Consider the following 18585-nt stretch of genomic DNA (forward strand, 5'->3'; position numbering starts at 1 on the left):
AATCAGAGTGTGGACTGATCATACAGCTATTCAGAACTTATTTAAGCATAAGAATCTTAGGGGCAGACTCGCTAGATGGTTTGCAGTACTTCAGTGCTATGAAGTTAAATTTGAATATATTCCGGGTAGAAAGAATGTTGCGGCAGATGCACTTTCTAGAAACATTAGTCAACCAATGATAGGGTTGATTAATTTTGTAGTATAGAGGAGTTAGTAACTAAATATCAATCTTGATGCATTTTACAGATGAAGACTGCCATTTTATTATTACTATACTTGGTGAGTGCCCTGGACTGGAATCCAATTCGTCCTGGAGCATTAGTACAACATTAAGGTAACCTAATAATGGTAGACAAGCTTATTAGGATAATTCTTGATTACAAGAATATAACAATAATTAAAGATAATGTTGACTTCTTGAGAGTGAATTTGAAGTTATTAAAAGAGAACATTTCCAGTAAAAATGTTCAAAATAAACTTGTAAATAAGATAAAGGAGATAGAACATAAACTTGATGTCATAGATTCAAATTTAAAAAGAGAAGTATGTTAGTGGTGGCTTTAGGAGCTCTTGCTGGATTGGGAATATCCAATTTTGCCTTCCTTGCTGACTTAAAATTTTCTATGAATAAATTGAATGAGAAGGTTGCAAAAATTTATAATTTACAAACAACTGCAAAGAAGATTGAGGAAATGATCTCTGAAACTATAGATAACTTAGAGAGCCTCAGTTTAAAACAAAGTGAACAGGAACATACAATACTTCTTTTCTTATTACTATGGATTTGAAATTATCTGAGATGCAAATTCAGTTGGAATCTATTGTGCAAGATTTAATTCTAGCAAATTCTGGTCAAGTGACATCTTCTCTTCTCCCAATACCTCAACTTATAAGAATGATTAACTCAGCAAAGAAGGATTGGAACTTTGAATATTTCTTTAATGAAGCTAATGTGGCATTCTATTACCCTTTATCAACTGCATATCTAAATGTTTCCTCAGTAATAATAGAAATTCCTTTTTCTTCTGATCTGAGATTCAACATGTGTAAATTGATACCCTTCCCTGTGGCGGTATATGGTTCATTATATGAAGTGGATATTCCAGTTGTAGATCCATTCAACTACATTCTTTCTGTAGACAACCCAAAGGAGAGCATGATCTCTAATGATAAATTAAATTATTGTAAAATAGTTAATAAGAATCTTTATCTTTGCCATTCTTCTCTTTTTGTGTTTCGTGAAGCTTTGAAAAATTCTTGTGAAGCTTCTCTGGTTAGAAATGTGTCTGTGATGAATAATTGTCATTATAAAAAAAAATTGGTAGACCAGATTTCTCATAGTAACATACAAGGTTCCCGTTATCTATTTTTCCCTAATAAGAAAAAAAAAAATTTGTCCAGGCTTAATTCCTAAATTGGAATTGGTTGAAGGTCTTATATCAGTTTTTGACACCTGTGAATTACATGGAGGCACAATTTCCATGTATTTAAGGGGGCATTTTTCAACGAATTATGACGAATTGATCAAATTTGTGCTTTTTGTTTCAAATAACGCAAAAGTACCTAAGAAAACAAGAGCGAACTTTGTTTGGGGCCTATTACTATGATTACGGTGTTTAAAGGGTGTTTAAATGCCCACACTCGCCGCTGAGTGTAAACAAATACACGTGTGGTGGAAAGTCAGATGTCAAAAAAGGGAAGAAAAATGTTTTTCGTCTGCAAAAAGGGAAGAAAGTGTTTTTCTATAGTTTTCCCTTGCCATTTTCTATGAAGCGCTGAAAAGGTGGAGGAAAAAATAAAGTTTTTGCCTAGAATGGAGCTTCAAAAGGTGGAGAAAAAACGAAATTAATCAAAGGAAGGACTGATAACTTTTGGTTCTGACTTGTTTGTGTGATACCATTTCAAAATATTATATTGTGTTTACATCAAGATGGGAAGACGAAAGAATTCTTATAAGAAGCGATAGAACTCGCAAGAGCGGAGAGAAAATTGTGAACTAGTGGGTTTGCAGAATGCTCGTTGTTGGCAGCCACACTGAATGTTGACCCTCTTTGTACGGGCAGATACTATGATACTTTGCACTATGTGGGAGGTGTAATCCGTTATTTTGAGGAAAAAAAATAGGCCTAGGATGATTGACTGTGTTTTCAAGTTTTATGAGTCTCGTGGAGAAGATTTTTTGCCTGATGATGGAATTTTGAATGTAGAAGTTTCATTTGATGGAAGTTGGTTGAATAGGGGTCATAAATCGCACATTGGTTTTGGAGGAGTGATTGACTCATTGAGGCCCACCACTGGTTAATCAAAACCCTGTAGCCTATGCAGCCAAAACTGTTGTTCTAATGATCCTCCAGTGGTGAGGTACAATACAGCAGTTGCAGTATAGTACCGGTAAAGGCCCACAGTATACAGCAGCTATATCTATATATGCATACAGTAGCAGTAAACTGGTCATAACCAAGGTTATATTGGAGGGTAATATAGTGTCCTGCAGATAATAAACACAATGCAAAACCATTTTTACAAAGAATAAGCTATAAGGTTTCCTTTTTTGTCGTTTCCCGAAAACTCGTAATTTAATCATTCAAATTATAATCATTATTTATCAACCTATTTTTGTCATTCAAAAACTTTTTTCAGAATTTTGTGCTGAACAAACGTATTAAAAACAAAGATTTGTGCATTATCTTTGATGGTAAACATTGGAAGGTGAATGTTGCTCACTGTATCCATATATGCACAGATTCACATAACATCATTATGTATAAAGAAAAAAAACGTTTGATAAAAATTTTCTCCTTGAAATTTGCAATAGAATGGTGTTTGAATGATCAAAATTGATGCATAAATAAGGAAGATATATACAATTTATTAAACATGATGCGGAATAGGACAAGAATCCCCCCTCTGAAGATTCATATATTTCAATCTTCAAATTCACATTATTTGAAAACTCTCCCCCTTTGAAAATTAAGAGAAGAAAATTGTCAAGATCTCTCTCAAATAATTATTCTACCAATTATTTAGTTACTCATGGTGTCCTCTTTTCTTCAATATCGTTGTCTGCACCGATTTCAATTTTTGTATTCAGGACATTGTCTCTGTTGAACCCCATTGGCCATGTATCAGCTTGAATTATTATTGTGCATTTTGGAGGGTTGCTTATTTGATATGTATAAGTTTGATATGTTTTACTGATACCATTTTACCAGCTTACACAAGGGTAGATTAGCTTCTAATACATGATTATTTCCAAGAATATACTAGCGAGCCCTGTAAAAGGGTAGCAGATACCATTGGTCGGGACGACCAAGGGTACCTGCCGAGCCCTGTAAGAGGCCGGTAGATAGAGGTAGACATTTAAGAAGAGGGATAGTTGAAAAGATATGCAAATTTTATCACTTGGAAGTTTTGAAACAATGGCCGATAGGAAGTGCAGAGTTGCATATTCTCGCTTGCCGTATTGTTTTGTAAACATAGGTTAGGATATCAAGAGAGTGCTGATGTGACGAAATGTATAAATCAAACCATGTTCCGCTTGCGACATGTGCTTACGTAGTATTGCTTGAGACAGTATAACAGTTTTTCTAATTGGAGAAAAGGTTGGAAAGAAATTATTGGTGCACGGAGGCATGGCAAAGTCACGCCCTTAAAGGGTGGCACTTATTTGTAACGTTCAAAGTTATTGGATGAATTAAATTGTGACGTCGGAGCAGACTTGGCTTGGTGGGATGTACAAGGATCCCAAGCGGGAGTCCCTTGGTGTAGATTGAACCAAGTTTATTTACTAAAAAGAAGATAAGACGCATAGACACGAATGACTATTTATGCAGGCACCTAATAAGAGTAACAAGGAACGTAGGTGTGTAGACATTCGGAAGCATGCCGATGCCACATGAACGCAACCGCGCCTAGAGCTGCTAGGCAGAGTTCCGAACATATTTAGATGGATAGTCGGCAGCGCCTTCGACCTGTGGAAGGATGCGCCCCTTTGGGGCCCAGGCTAACAGATACCAGTTTGTCTTCCTGCGTGCACCACGCGCCCTCCTGTACACGTAACCCAATGATTAATAAACGCGTAAATCGCCTTATGCGCGTTTCACTCTCGCCCCCTTTGCAACTTCACTTGCAACAGCAAGGTTCTGTCTCAGGAGTTACGAGAGAACAAGCCCACCACGAACAAGCTCTTCTTAGCATAGTTAATAACACAACCTTTCAGCAATTTTATTATAATTCGTCAACAATGAACATTTCATCATATGACATCTGATATTACTCTTGGAAAGACTTCATTGAAATACGAGAGTTGTCTCAAAGGATACAATAAACACTGCTAAATATATTACCGTAGATATATTTACAGTAACACTGATTCTAAGTAACAATGTCGTATCAACCCAAGAACTTTACACAACACTAAGATAAACAGAACCTAGTATTCTTGATTTTTCGTAATTACAAAACGATCCGTACATTTCATGGAACAGAATGCAAAACCGAAAAAAATAAAAATAAAACTCCAAGGAGAGTAAACAAAGAAGCATTGCCGACCATTCTCACGATACAGTTTTGCCAATTAGAATTTAGGCACATAAACTATTTTTCAAACCTAAACAAATCGTTTGCAATTCGAAAACAGAGCCACCTTCGGCTATCGTCAAGAATCTTCGGAGTGGCGTATTAGTGGCCAAACATCACTATACACACGTCATTGTTCAACATTGAATAATTGTGGGAAAATCGAATAAATTATGGTCTATTGTGTATCTGCCAATTGTAACAACGGGCAAAGTAGTGGTCGGAGCTTCTTTCAATTCCCCTGTGATACAGATCGAAGGGCTATATGGATACGGAAGGTGAACAAAACCGGTAGAAAGGGATTGTTGTGGGTACGAAGTGAATATTCTAAATTTTGCTTGGATCACTGTGAAGGATCTGGCTTATTCTATCGGAAATCCGGGAGTTGTGTGGCCTCGTTTAAAGGCAGATGAGATCCCAACGACATTTTCACCCAATCTAGCTTTTGGATCGACCCTTAAAGTGACCAAGGATCGAAGAAGTCAGGCTTTCAACAAGCGCCGCAGGCTAGAGGCGAGGCATTGCTAATTGCAATGCAACGTTTGGCACTATACCAACACCATAGAAAAAGTCCAGGCTATAAGCCTAGGTAGCATATGCAACGCACATTGTGAATCTGCACAAATCAATGTTCATAAAATGTGCAACACCATTAGTGAATTCATAACTGAATATACGGATAACAAATCCATTTTGCATGCACACATTTTGAAGATTCATGAAAGAGTTAGGTAAGAATGATAATGTATGCATGTCTAATGAAATTATCTGTGCGCCCACCCACCAGCGTGGGTCATCACACAATACATGTTAACCTTTCGTGAGGATGTATGAGTCACATTGTGACATTTGAAATGAATCCTGTATGAGCCACCACATGAGTTGTTTTTTTCTGAGAAAGCTGCATCAAACAGTTCATACATAAAGGGCTTCACTATAGTGTGCGTCATCACGCGATATTAGAGAGCACTCTTTCTTCAGAAAGCTGCATCTCACAGGTCACATTGGAAAGGTTTCTCTCCAGTGTGGGTCACCATGTGATGTTTGAGAATAGTCTTTCCTGAGAAAGCTCCATCGCACAGATCAAAATTGAAAGACTTTTCTCCAGTGTGGGTCATCACGTGATATTTTAGAGCAGTCGTTCTTGAGATAGCTGCATCACACAGGTCACACTTGAAAGGTTTCTCTCCGGTGTGGGTCATCATGTGTCGTTCGAGGGCCCTTTTGTTGGAAAACTGCATCACACGGGTTTGAGATGACTCTTTCCTGAGAAAGTCGCATCACACTAGTCACAGTTGAAAGGCTTCTCTCTAGTGTGGGTCACCAAGTGTCGTTTGAGCCTACCCTTTACTACGAAAGCTGCATCACACAGGTCACACTTGAAAGGCTTCTCTCCAGTGTGGGTCACCATATGTAGTTTGAGAGAACTTTTCGATGAGAAAGCCGCATCACACAGGTCACACTTGAAAGCCTTCTCTCCCGTGTGGTTCATCATATGCCTTTTTAAATTACCCGTTTATGAGAAAGCTGCATTACACAGGTCACACTGGAAAGACTTCTCTCCAGTGTGGGTCATCACGTGACGTTTCAGAGCACCTTTTACTGAGAAAGTTGCGTCACACAGGTCACACTTGAAAGGCTTCTCTCCAGTGTGGGTCACCAAGTGTTGATTGAGACTACTCTTTACTCTGAAAGCTGCATCACACAAGTCACACTTGAAAGGCTTCTCTCCAGTGTGTGTCATCACATGATATTTGAGAGTACACTTTTGTGAGAAAGCTGCATCACATAGGTCACACTTGAAAGGCTTCTCTCCTGTGTGGGTCATCACATGATATCTGAGACCACTATTCCTTGAGAAAGCTGCATCACACATGTCACATTTGAAAGGCTTCTCTCCAGTGTGGGTCACCTTATGTAGTTTGAGATAACTCTTCAATGAGAATGCTGCATCACACAGGTCACATTTGAAAGGCTTATCTCCAGTGTGGGTCATTGCGTGTTGCCTGAGACCACTCTTTTGTGAGAAAGTTGCATCACACAGGTCACATTGGTAAGGCTTATCTCCAGTGTGGGTCAGTGCGTGTTGTCTGAGATCACTCTTTTGTGAGAAATTTGCACTACACAGGTCACATTGGAAAGGCTTCTCACCAGTGTGGGCCATCACGTGACGTTTGAGTTTACCCTTTGCTGAGAAAGCTGCATTGCACAGGTCACATTGGAAAGGCTTCTCTCCGGTGTGGATAATCATGTGCTGTTTTAGATTTCCCTTTTGTGGGAAAGCTGCATCACACAGGTCACACTTGAAAGGCTTCTCTCCAGTGTGGGTCACCACGTGTTGTTTGAGAGAACCCTTCCGTGAGAAAGCTGCATCACACAGGTCACATTTGAAAGGCTTCTCTCCAGTGTGGATAATCACATGATATTTGAGTGCATTATTCCCTGGGAAAGCTGCATCACACAGGTCACACTTGAAAGGCTTCTCTCCAGTGTGGGTCACCATATGTAGTTTGAGATTACTCTTTCCAGAGAAAGCTGCATCACACAGGTCACACTTGAAAGGCTTCTCTCCAGTGTGGGTCATCATGTGATCTTTGAGAATATCCTTTCTTGAGAAAGCTGCATCACACAGGTCACACGTGAAAGGCTTCTCTCCAGTGTGGGCCATCACATGATATTTGAGACCACTCTTTCGTGAAAAAGTTGCATCACACAGGTCACACTTGAAAGGCTTCTCACCAGTGTGGGTCATCGTGTGCTTTTTGAGAGAACTCTTCCATGAGAAAGCTACATCACACAGGTTACACTTGAAAGGCTTCTCTCCAGTGTGGGTCATCATGTGATTTTTGAGACTAGTCTTTCCTGAGAAAGATGAATCGCACAGGTCACAATGGAAAGGTTTCTCTCCAGTGTGGGCCATCATGTGATATTTAAGATGACTCATGAGATAAGTGTGTCACATGAGTTTCTCTTTGTTCTGTGATGAATATACAGAATTTTTGGATACCTTTTCCAAGAAAATGTTGATATTTACCCTCGACCTGTAGGAAAAAAATAAGTTCAACATTAACTTTTTGAGAGCTTGTAAAAGGTGTAACACGAGCATAAACAAATACAGTGGGGCATTAACAAAAATGTAGTAGGGAAAGGGAACAAATGACTCTTAATACTGATATTAACGGTGGTACCTATGTATATAAGAAATAGAGTTTTCCAGTTTTGAAAATTTCCTGGCGTTTTTATGACCACCTTCTGAAATCCGGCAAAAATGTCCCATGGTGTAGGAATATCTTTATAGCTACCATATACCATATCAAACATTGCTGCAATGGATGAACGTTGATCAAAGAGTAGTGCACAGAGAAAGAGGAAGTTTAACCACTTTTGGGCCTGGTTTACGAAGACGAAGAAATACTCAAAAGAAAGTGTGCAGAAAAAATATGCTCTTTGTCACAAATTGACCAGGGAGCACAGGGATGACTTTCCCCAACTTTAAGCCTCAAAAAAGAAAAAAAAAAATAAAATAAATAAATAAAATAAAATAAAACGGTGTAATTCTTAAAAAAAAAATCTTTCCTTATACAAGTCTCATATAATCCCTTGGAAGGGAAAGATTTATATAGGGAAGTAATTTTCTTTACGAATACCACTGTAAGAATTTTTTGGTATTGAATATTTTTTTCTTATATAAATCATTCACTTCCAAGGATTTATATAAGATTATAAGGAAAGACTTTTTTCTAAGAATACCACCGTCAACCTTTTTGTTATGATGATGCCTACCAGGCATAATGAGGTGCGAGTGGGTATATGAGGATGCTAGCGTCGGCATCTAAATCATATTTATTTTGTGTTTGTACCTGAATGACTCCAGAATTCTGTGAACTGATTTGATAATATTTTATGTTTTTTTCACTACTCAGTGAAAGAAAACAATACAGCAGTCACTTCATATTTTATAATGCAAGTAGTGTGATGCATCGTCCATTAGGCATTTGATGCTGCACACAAGAATTTGACTCATATTTAAGAGGTTAAAGAAGATATGGAAGGTTGAACAAATACTAAAAATGATGGGGTTGCACAGAACATAGATTGGGACAGTATATAATCAGGAAATAATAAGGCAAAAGAGTGGCTGAATAAATATTATAGACGTAGAGGACATCCGAAAAAAGAGAAGTATACAGTAGCATCATTGGATACAAAATATCTTTGTCAAATTTTCAGAGAGGACCACTACACACACACCAATCAAGGATGTCATAAATCAACACTGTAGAGATTCACAAGAATCTGATATTGATTTCTATAGCAAATCTCTTGTTTTTTGGAAAAGCAAGTGAAATCCCACTCATATACCACCACAAGCATATAAATGATAAAATCAAATGTTGATTTCAGACATTCTTGAGTGAGAAGTAAATTACTTCTAGTCAATCTATCCAAACTTGTCCCTACCTACAACTAAGTTAGGATAGACTCACCCCTGACTTCCATCAATCACTAAAACAAGGTGCACAGTGGGAAAAGTTTATTGAGTTATAGTTATTTAGTGGAAATGGCCACTTCAAATGAGTTACAAGTAATGTGCATGGATATTTGTGCCCTATAGCAATCTTACTCATAAATCAATATATGATTGAATTTTTTAGGTGACTGGTAATATGAAAATTAATAGGAAAATACTAAGGTGCAGGAATGGATTAATAAATATTACAACAAGAAATAAATCTTAAAAAAAAAAGTGTGATGAAGGATATACAAGCACAGTCAACTGGAAATATCAGTAAAAATTTCACAGAGGTATACATATCCACCAAGGAAGTCAGAAAAAATGAGTAATTTTTGTGAATTGTTTGTTGGTTTCTACAGCAAATCACTTGGTTTACATTTATTAGGGAACCCCCCCACCCCCAGGATGAGTAAACATGAGAATTTTGGCAGAAATAGTACCACAAGCCCATAAACAAATCTACAATATGTTTATGTCTGCTATCTTAGAGTGAGAAAAACTAATCTAGTCAACCGAGCTTTACCTATTTATGCATATGGCTAAAGTCTATTCCAATAAGAAGTTACACTTGATTTCTGCCATGCAGCTTAGTACAGTTGGTAATCCATTAGACTCCTGCTCCACACAGGCACCAGCAAGATGCAGATTCCTCACCCCCTTCAGAAAATATTATATTTCTCCATTTTCTTCATAAGATAGGAAATTTTGGCTTCAATCACTGGAAACAGCAAACACTCTACCACTAAAACAAAAATTTCAAACTCTATAGGATAAAAACCTGAGTAATTATGTGGAATTGAAGTCAAGGAAAAGATAGTATAGGTTCATATACATCATTATTTACAATTGATGTTTACAACAATTATGATATTATATTTAGAATATGTGTCCAAACCATCCCAATACTGTTTCATCAACCCTATCTCCCAACTCCCTTTTCAACCCTATTCTCCTCCTCACCTCATTTCTCACTCTATCCAGTCTAGTAACCCCAATCATACTTCTCAGGCACCTCAACTCAAACACATTCAAACTCCTCCTCCCTTATGTTCCATGTTTCTGCTCCATACAATGAACAAAATGTAGAAATATATTTTCTCAAGGTGAGGAATTTGCATCTTGCAGGTGCCTGTGTGGTGCAGGAGTCTGAAGGACTACCAGCTGTACCAAGTTGCATGGCAGAAATCAAATATAATTTCTTCTTGGAATGGAGTGGTTAGGTTACCCTCAACCACCCACCCCCTATTCTATCAACTACTACAACAGAATAATGATACTAGCTTGTTAAGATTGTCCAGAAATGACCACTTCAAATGAATTGCAAATCATTTTTTGTGTAAATCTATTTATGACCATTGCAATCTTAATCACAAAGACAACATTATAGAATCCAGCACTGATCTATGTGGGACTCCAAGTCACCTCTTCCTCTCCTCTGTTCCAGAATCGAAAGCTCCAATTTTAACAGTTCTTCTTCATATGAAAATTTTTATAGTTCTGGGCCATCCTTTTAGCTGGTCCTCGAATTCTGTCAATCTTCTTTATATTCTTTTTTGTATTGGGTGACCACAGTGTTGTTGTATACTGTAATATAGGCCTTATCATTGTGACTAGTATTTTCTTTACCATTTCTTCATCCAAGTAGGTAAAAGCCACTTTTATTGCTCTTAGTAATAATTGTAGGTTTCGAGAACTATCTTGTTTATATGTTTATCACCCATATCATTTATATATATGGCAAACATTAATGGAGCCAATACAGAGCCTAGTGGGACGCCACTTTTCATATCTTCCCAGTACCAGTTTTTGTCTCTATGTACCACTCTCATTTTTCTCCCACTCAAGAAATCTTTCATCCATTCCAGTAACTTCCCTTTTATTCCACCTATTATTTCAATGTTTCTTATCAGCTTTTTATGTGGTACTTTGTCAAAAGCCTTCTGCAAGTCTAAGAAGGCGCAATCTACCCAGTCTTCTCTTCTTGTATTATTTCTATTAATCTTGAGTAAAAGCATATTAAGTTTGTGGTACATGATCTTAGGCTTCTAAAACCAAATTGTTTAGAGTTTAGTATCTTATTCTCTTCCAAGTGTTTGATCCACTTATTTCTGATAGTTTTTTCACATTTCTTGCTACTGTGCTTGTAAGGGATACTGGTCTGTAGTTTGTAGGATTTTCTTTGTCTCTTCCTTTATATATTGGTATGATATTTGAATTTTTCCAATCTTGTGGTACTTTTCCTTCTTTGAGTGAGTAGTCAATTATCTTGTGTAATTTATCTGTTAGTTCATCTATACACTCCTTCAATATCCAATTTGCAATGCCATCCATTCTGCGTGATTTGCCAGGTTTTTTATTTGATCTATTATTTCTTACAGTGTTACCTTTATTTCTTTCATTTCAAGGGATCTTTCTCATAGTCCATCCTCCCACATTTGTGAGCTTTCAATTGTAAAAACAGACCTGAAGTGTCTGATCATAACTTCAGCCATTTCTATATCTATATATTCTTTATTTCCTTCATGCAGTTTCACCATTTCATGTTTATCTTTTATTTTATCATTTACATACCTTTGATCTTTGCATTTGTCTATTGTATTTTTTTCGTAGTTTCTTTTTATGTTCCTGCATACAATCACATATTCATTCCTAAGTTGTTTATATGTTTGCCATTTGGATGATTTTTTGTATCTTTTCCAGGCTTTGTCTCTTCTGTCTTTAGCCTCACTGCACCTTTTGTTATACCAACACTTTATATACACCTCTTTTCGTTTCTTCTTTGGTACATATCTTTCTATTCCCTCCTTGTACTTTTCTTATAGTATTTTCCAGTTCTCTTCCCTCTTTGTTTCTTCTTTTGAAAAAATTTCCCAGTTAGCATTTTTGAAAAACTTTCTAAGTTTTACAAAGTCCATTTTGTTGTACATTAATCATCGTTCTCTATGTTTTTCATTTCTTCTCATGTCATTTTGTTCTTTTAGTTCAACCTCTATTAGTATGTGGTCACTCTTCCCAACTGATGTTTTAATGATTTTACTGGAATTATTTACTTCTCCAGCATCAGCTGATCTTTTGTTTACTTTTTTCCGTAGATGGCGCCCTTGCACCTCCTTCCTCATTTCCTTCTATTTCCCTCAGTAATCCCTCCCCTTCTTCCTTTTCATCACCTTCCCACTACACCACGAGCTTTCCCCTTCCAATAAACACAAAAGGGTACTTCCTCATTGTTGAAATCCACAAAAATTTCCCTCCTTCTTTGGAGCTCCAATATTCGCTGTAAATCGGTCTACATGTGTGTGTGTGTGTGTATTTACCTAGTTGTATTTTACGGGAAGAGGAGCTATGCTTGTGGTGTCCCGTCTTCATACCTCATTTTATCTGAACTATCTTTAAATTCATGTACTGTTTTTGCACACACTACCTTCTCATCTAACTTGTTCCAACTGTCTATTAATCTGTGAGGAAAGCTGTTCTTTTTCAGATCTCTTCTATAGCTGTTTTCTTGATTTTCTTTCCGTGTCCTCTTGTATTTCTATCATCCCATTTTATTAGATCCTCTCTATCAATAGTTTCTATGCCTTTCATGATTCTGTAAATAGCTATCAAATCTCCTCTCTCTCTTCTTTGTTCTAGTGTCTGTAGCTCAAGTTTTGCTAGTCTCTCTTCATATGATAGTTTTGAGTGTTGGTGCCAATTTTGTAATTGCTCTTTGTATTCTTTCAAGTTTTTTTATACATTTTTTTGTACTTGGTGACCACATCGTTGCTGCATACTCCAATCTTGGTCTTATCAGAGTGATTAGTATTTTCTTCACCATTTCTTCATCCAGGTATGTAAATGCCACTTTGATTGTTCTTATCAAATTATAAGTTTCTCCAAAAATCTTATCTATTTGTTTCTCAGGTGACATATTATTCATAACACTCCCAGGTCCTTCTCATTTTCTAATTTTATTTATTTTTTCTTCTCCCAATTTATATGATTCTGTTATTCTGTTTTTGCTTTTTCCAAAGTCCATTATACTACACTTTTTAGTATTGAACTCCATCTCCCACTTCCTACTCCATTCCCATACTTTATTTAGATCACTCTGTAGTGACTCACAATCTTCTTCCGTGTTCACTTTTTTTAATAGTTTTGCAACATCTGCAAAGAAGCTCATATAACTTTCAATTTCTTCATCCATATCATTAATGTATATAGCAAACATAATTGGGGCCAGAACTGTTCTTTTTGGAACACCACTTATTGCTTCATCCCAATTTGAGTGTTTGTCTCTTATCACTACTCTCATTTTTCTTTCTTGCAAAAAGTCTTCCATCCATTTAAGCAGTTTTCCCTGTATTCCTCCTTGAGTTTCTAATTTCTTAAGCAACTTCTTATGTGGTACTTTGTCAAAACCCTTTTTTAGGTCTAGAAATGTACAATCAGCCCATCCATCTCTTTCTTGTATTATATCTATTAGCCTTGAATAGAAACATATCAAATTGGTGACGCATCATCGTCCTTGTCTGAATCCTAATTGCCTTGGATTTAGCATATTTTTTCCTAAATATTTTACCCATCTACTTTTGACAATTCTTTCACAAATTTTTGCTATTGTACTTGTTAGAGACTGGTCTATAGTTGGTAGGGTCTTCTTTATTTCCCCCTTTATATATAGGTACTATATTTGCTTTTTTCCAATCTTTTGGAACTTTTCCTTCATTTAAGGAACTGTTTATTATGCTATGTATTTTGTCTGCCAGTTCATTCCTGCATTCTTTCAAAATCCAGTTTGCTATTTCATCTGGTCCATGCAATTTTCTGACATCAAGATTACTCAAGTGTTTCATTATTTCATTCTTATTTACTTCTATGCCTTTCATAGGTGTGTGTGTGTGTGTATTCACTTGGTCTTTGGATCACGTGTTGGACTCGTGATCGACAGCTATTTCCCTCCTGGAAGAGAGCTCAGAGCTCGTAGGTCCGATCTATGGGTAATGCTATGACCTTGCACACACACACCCCCCCAACTCCCCGCCCACGAGAGTTGGAGTAACACCCCTCAGCGCTGCGATACTGATATTATTTCAGCCCCGGGCGAGAGTCGAACCCGGACCTCCGTAGTGGCAGGCCAGAGCTCTAACCACAGCGCCATGTGTGTGTGTGTGTGTGTGTGTGTGTGTGTGTGTGTATTTACCTAGTTGTATTATACAGGAAGAGAGCTATGCTCATGGTGACCCATCTTTGTATCTCTCAGTATCAAGTTTTTTCTTAAAATCTTGAATAGTGTTTGCACACACTGTTTCGTTGTCTAATTTGTTCCAAGTATCTATCACTCAATGTGGGAAGCTACTTTTTTTCAGACAAATTCTGTAATTATTTTTTTTGTTTCTTTTCATATCCTCTTGTTTTTCCATTGTCCCATTTCAGTTAATCATTTTTATCTAAGATTTCAATTCCTTTCATAATTCTATAATTAGTAGGTCTCCTCTTTCCTTTCTTTGTTCCAGAACTGGTAATTCTAATTTGGACAGTCTTTGTTCATATGTCATTTTGGAAAGAGTTGGTGCCAGTTTTGTTGTTGCTCTTTGTATTCTATTTTTTTTTTCTTTTTTTTTTTTTCTTTCTTTTTGGTACTGGGTGTCCATAGTGTTTTGGTTTTATTAGTGTAGTTATTTTTTTTCTTTTATCATTTCCTCATCCAAATAGACAAATGCCACTTTTATTGACCTCAATATATTGTAGGTTTCTCTGACTATTTCATTAATAAGATTGTCCGTCCGGTGTCACGTCTTTGCTGATCATCACTCCAAGGCCTTTTTCTGAGTTTACTTTTTTGACCTCTTTTACACCAATTTTATGATCTCTCAATATTCTGTTTTTACTTTTTCCAAAATTCATTATACTACATTTCTTGATATTGAATTTCACTTCCCACTTTTGAGTCTATTTCCAGATCTTGTCCAAGTCTTGTTGTAATGAGTTGCAATCCTCCTTCATTCTTTCTTTAGTATTTTTGCGTCGTCCGCAAAGAAATTCATATAACACCCTACTCCTTCATCCATGTCATTGTGTGTTTAGGATTGCAATGATTTGAGGCATAATCTTGTCTCTAAATAAACTGTACTTGATTAGCATATACCATTGCCTAGGTTTGGTCAATCTTTAGAAGTGCACACCTACATTAGAACATTATTCATTTTGTAAATTATAATACATCAACATAATATACACTTTTCTTGGCAGAAATTAATAACAAAAAGTTGCTAAAACTGATTTACTAACAAAGAGAGTTGCAGCGTGTGAATGATACATAATGTTTGTTTTGATGGATGCCAAGGTTGAAGAAATTAAAGGATGATAAATTCATCTATTCTAATCTAACTTAACCTTGCTACCTAACATTTGTCACCTAAGCTGTATTTAGTAATGTGGTACCTATAACTCTAAAGATCCATCGGGTCGTCGCCATGGATCCTGACACCCTGATTAAGTATTTGTTTGGACTGCGTGGAGTAGAGTTGTTGCATAGCTTGAAGGAAGCCCTATTATCTTTGTAACAGCATTTATTAATGTTAACTGGATTAGGAGAACACCCGGTTCACAACGTGAAAGTCATCGTCTAACTTACATGGCATCTCAATGCTATGCTCGCAGCTTCATTTGATAGTATATTTGCTTTTAGTAAGGTTTTGTTGTTGTTTTTCACCAAGAAAAACTGATACCATGATAATGTTTTATAATTCACAAAATTATTAATTTTCTATTGCTATGTCACAGGTGCGCAGTTCTAAAAATTTACTGATTAACCATTGCCTAGGTTTTGAATAACCTATGCTTTGACAATTCTTTGCCCACCGTTTTCTAAAATATCCCTGCGTCATTCCAGGCAGGACCGTTTCTAGTTCATCAGGCTCCCCAGGCAAGATTTCGTTATGCCCCCCCCCCCCCACCTCCTTCCCCCGTCTGGGCTGGAAGTAAAAACCTAAACAATTTCAAACACAACTAGCATCACAAGTTCCACAACAAAAACAACATACTTTATCTATTTGAATTATTCACGTAAAAAAATACTTGTCTCTCATTTATCTATATATCAATTATGGGTGGCAATTTGGCGCCCCCCCCCTCCCCCAGCAAATGGCGCCCCAGGCGACCGCCTGTGTCGCCTTTGCCTAGAAACGGCCCTGATTCCAAGAATCGCTGCCTCATCATCTCATCCCTTGGAATATTTCTAGTATTTGCTCTAAGTTGAAAGACATAATGAAGTTGAAAATGTTGGCAGCACTAAATAAAATTAAGTGAATCCATTAAGGAACTTTTCACCCCTTTCCCCTGTACGGGAGAATGGAAAAAATGCAACTGTAATATTTTGAAACAGTAACAAAATATTGAAGATCAAACTAGGAAGCATGCTCGGTTTCACATTGATGAACGTATACCAATTTGAGCCTAAGTACGATAAATTGGTGAGTAGGAGACGGGACCCCATGAGCATTACTCCTTTCCTGTATACTGCAATTAATTAAATACATACGAATGCAAACACTACCTTCTTTCTTTGGAGGAGTGAGGACTATATTACACTGGGCTCCGGTACGTAAACAAAGATGGCGGAGAGTCTAGAAAAACGAGACCCGTATTTGTTTAGATTAAAAACCATATTCATTATTTATCTGTAGCTATATTGTACTGAGGAGGAATAACATAGTTAGAATAATTACTCAATGAGCACACAAAAAATGCATATCATTGAGACAGAAGCGAAAAATAACCTCTACCAAACAACGAATACATGTAGTGGTTGATTAAAATACAGTGTGCAAAATTACGAGGAAGACACAACAAGCATCTAACCACAATGGAAAATAAGTGTGAAATGCCTTTTGAACCACCTTCGCAAATTTACATTTTACAAAGAAACTGAAAAAAGTGTTGCTAAGAAAATTGAAGACAATACAAAACGAAAACGACAATGCGAAATGAATATAGATGATAAATCCAAAGAGAATACCAAAGAATTCTAGTTATATTAGAGATAAAAAGGTTATTAGGAATCACGTTGGTCCACTATTATCTGCTGACAGTCAACTTGAATATTCAAATGAAGGAATGTGTTATATTCTAAACAATTATTTGAGCTCAGTATTCGTAAACGAAACACCTCAAAGTGAACTCCAAACTGAAACCTGTGAAAACTCTGGAGTAAACTTACTCACTACGGTAAATATAACAAAAGAAAAAATTAAAAGGTGTATAGTGAAACTCAAAGTTAATAAAACACCAGGGCTTGGCGGTTGGCATCCAAGAATCTTAAAGGAAATGAAAAATGAGATTGGTGTTCCATTAGAAATTATTTTCAAGAAATCCATCATATCCGGAGATGTCCCAAGAAAATGGAAGCTAGCTAACGTTACTCCCATATTCAAAAAGGGGTGACAAAAAGAAATCAAATAACTATAGGCCTATAAGTTTGACTTGAATCGTAGGAAAAATGATGGAAACTATCATCAGAGATGCTATCGAACATCATTTAGAAAGTAACTGTTTGATAAATGATAGCCAGCATGGGTTCAGACGGAAACGTTCTTGCGTGACTAACTCGAATTCTACAACACAGTCATCTCGAATTGTAACAAAAGAAACAATATAGATTTAATATATCTAGACTTTGCAAAAGCTTTTGATACCGCAGCCCATGAAAGACTACTTACTAAATTAGCTTCACACGGAGTAAATGGTAGCCTATTAAATTGTACTAGTAATTGGTTGAATGATCGAAAACAGAGAGTTGTTTTAAATGGAAAAACTTCTGGATGGAAAAATGTTACGAGTGGAGTTCCTCGGGGTTCCATTCTTGGTCCACTTTTATTCATAGTATATATAAATGATATAGACCATCTACTGTTTCTAAATTTGCTGATGATACAAAACTGTGCGGAATGGCAAATGATCTCTTAAACCAATTAGATATTCAAGAAGATTTACATAAATTACAGCAATGGTCTAAAAAGTGGCTAATGAAATTTAACACAAGTAAATGCAAGGTAATGCACATAGGTAAAAATAACAGTAAGTACGATTACAAGTTATTTGGAAATTTGTTAACAAAATGAGGATAGTGAAAAGGATCTCGGCGTGATTATCAGTAACTATCTTAAACCATCTATGCAGTGTATTTCTTCCTCTGAGAAAGCAAATAAGTTTCTAGGATTGATTGCGCAATCTTTTGACTTCAAAAGTCCATCACTCACTAACAAGCTATATATATCGTTAGTTCATCCACATTTTGAATATGCTGTTTCCGTATGGTCGCCGAATCTCATTAAAGACATTGATAGATTGGAAAAAGTACAACGGCGAGACACAAAAGTGATTCCAAATATATAAGATAAATCATACGAAAATCGACTGAAACATAGGCATCTGTTTTCCTTAAAAAAGCTTATACTCAGAGGTGACTTGATACAGGTCTATAAGATTCTAAAGGGAACTCACATTAAAAG

The 18585-nt window shown here is 36.6% G+C and overlaps 1 protein-coding gene across 1 annotated transcript; it reads right to left on the reverse strand.

Moving 5' to 3' along the window:
* Window positions 1–6083: 6083 nt before the first annotated feature.
* Window positions 6084–16703, reverse strand: LOC143031887 (uncharacterized). The gene is made up of 2 exons (XM_076196250.1): window positions 16632–16703; window positions 6084–7619 (listed from the first exon to the last, which is right to left on the reverse strand). The coding sequence occupies exon 2, from the start codon at window positions 7520–7522 to the stop codon at window positions 6095–6097; it is 1428 nt and encodes a 475-aa protein (XP_076052365.1). The 5' UTR covers window positions 7523–7619; window positions 16632–16703; the 3' UTR covers window positions 6084–6094.
* Between the last annotated feature and the right edge of the window lie 1882 nt (window positions 16704–18585).

Source organism: Oratosquilla oratoria, chromosome 12 (assembly GCF_046742065.1).
Source record: "Oratosquilla oratoria isolate Oo_2021 chromosome 12, ASM4674206v1, whole genome shotgun sequence".
In the NCBI taxonomy this organism is placed as follows: Eukaryota; Metazoa; Arthropoda; class Malacostraca; order Stomatopoda; family Squillidae; genus Oratosquilla; species Oratosquilla oratoria.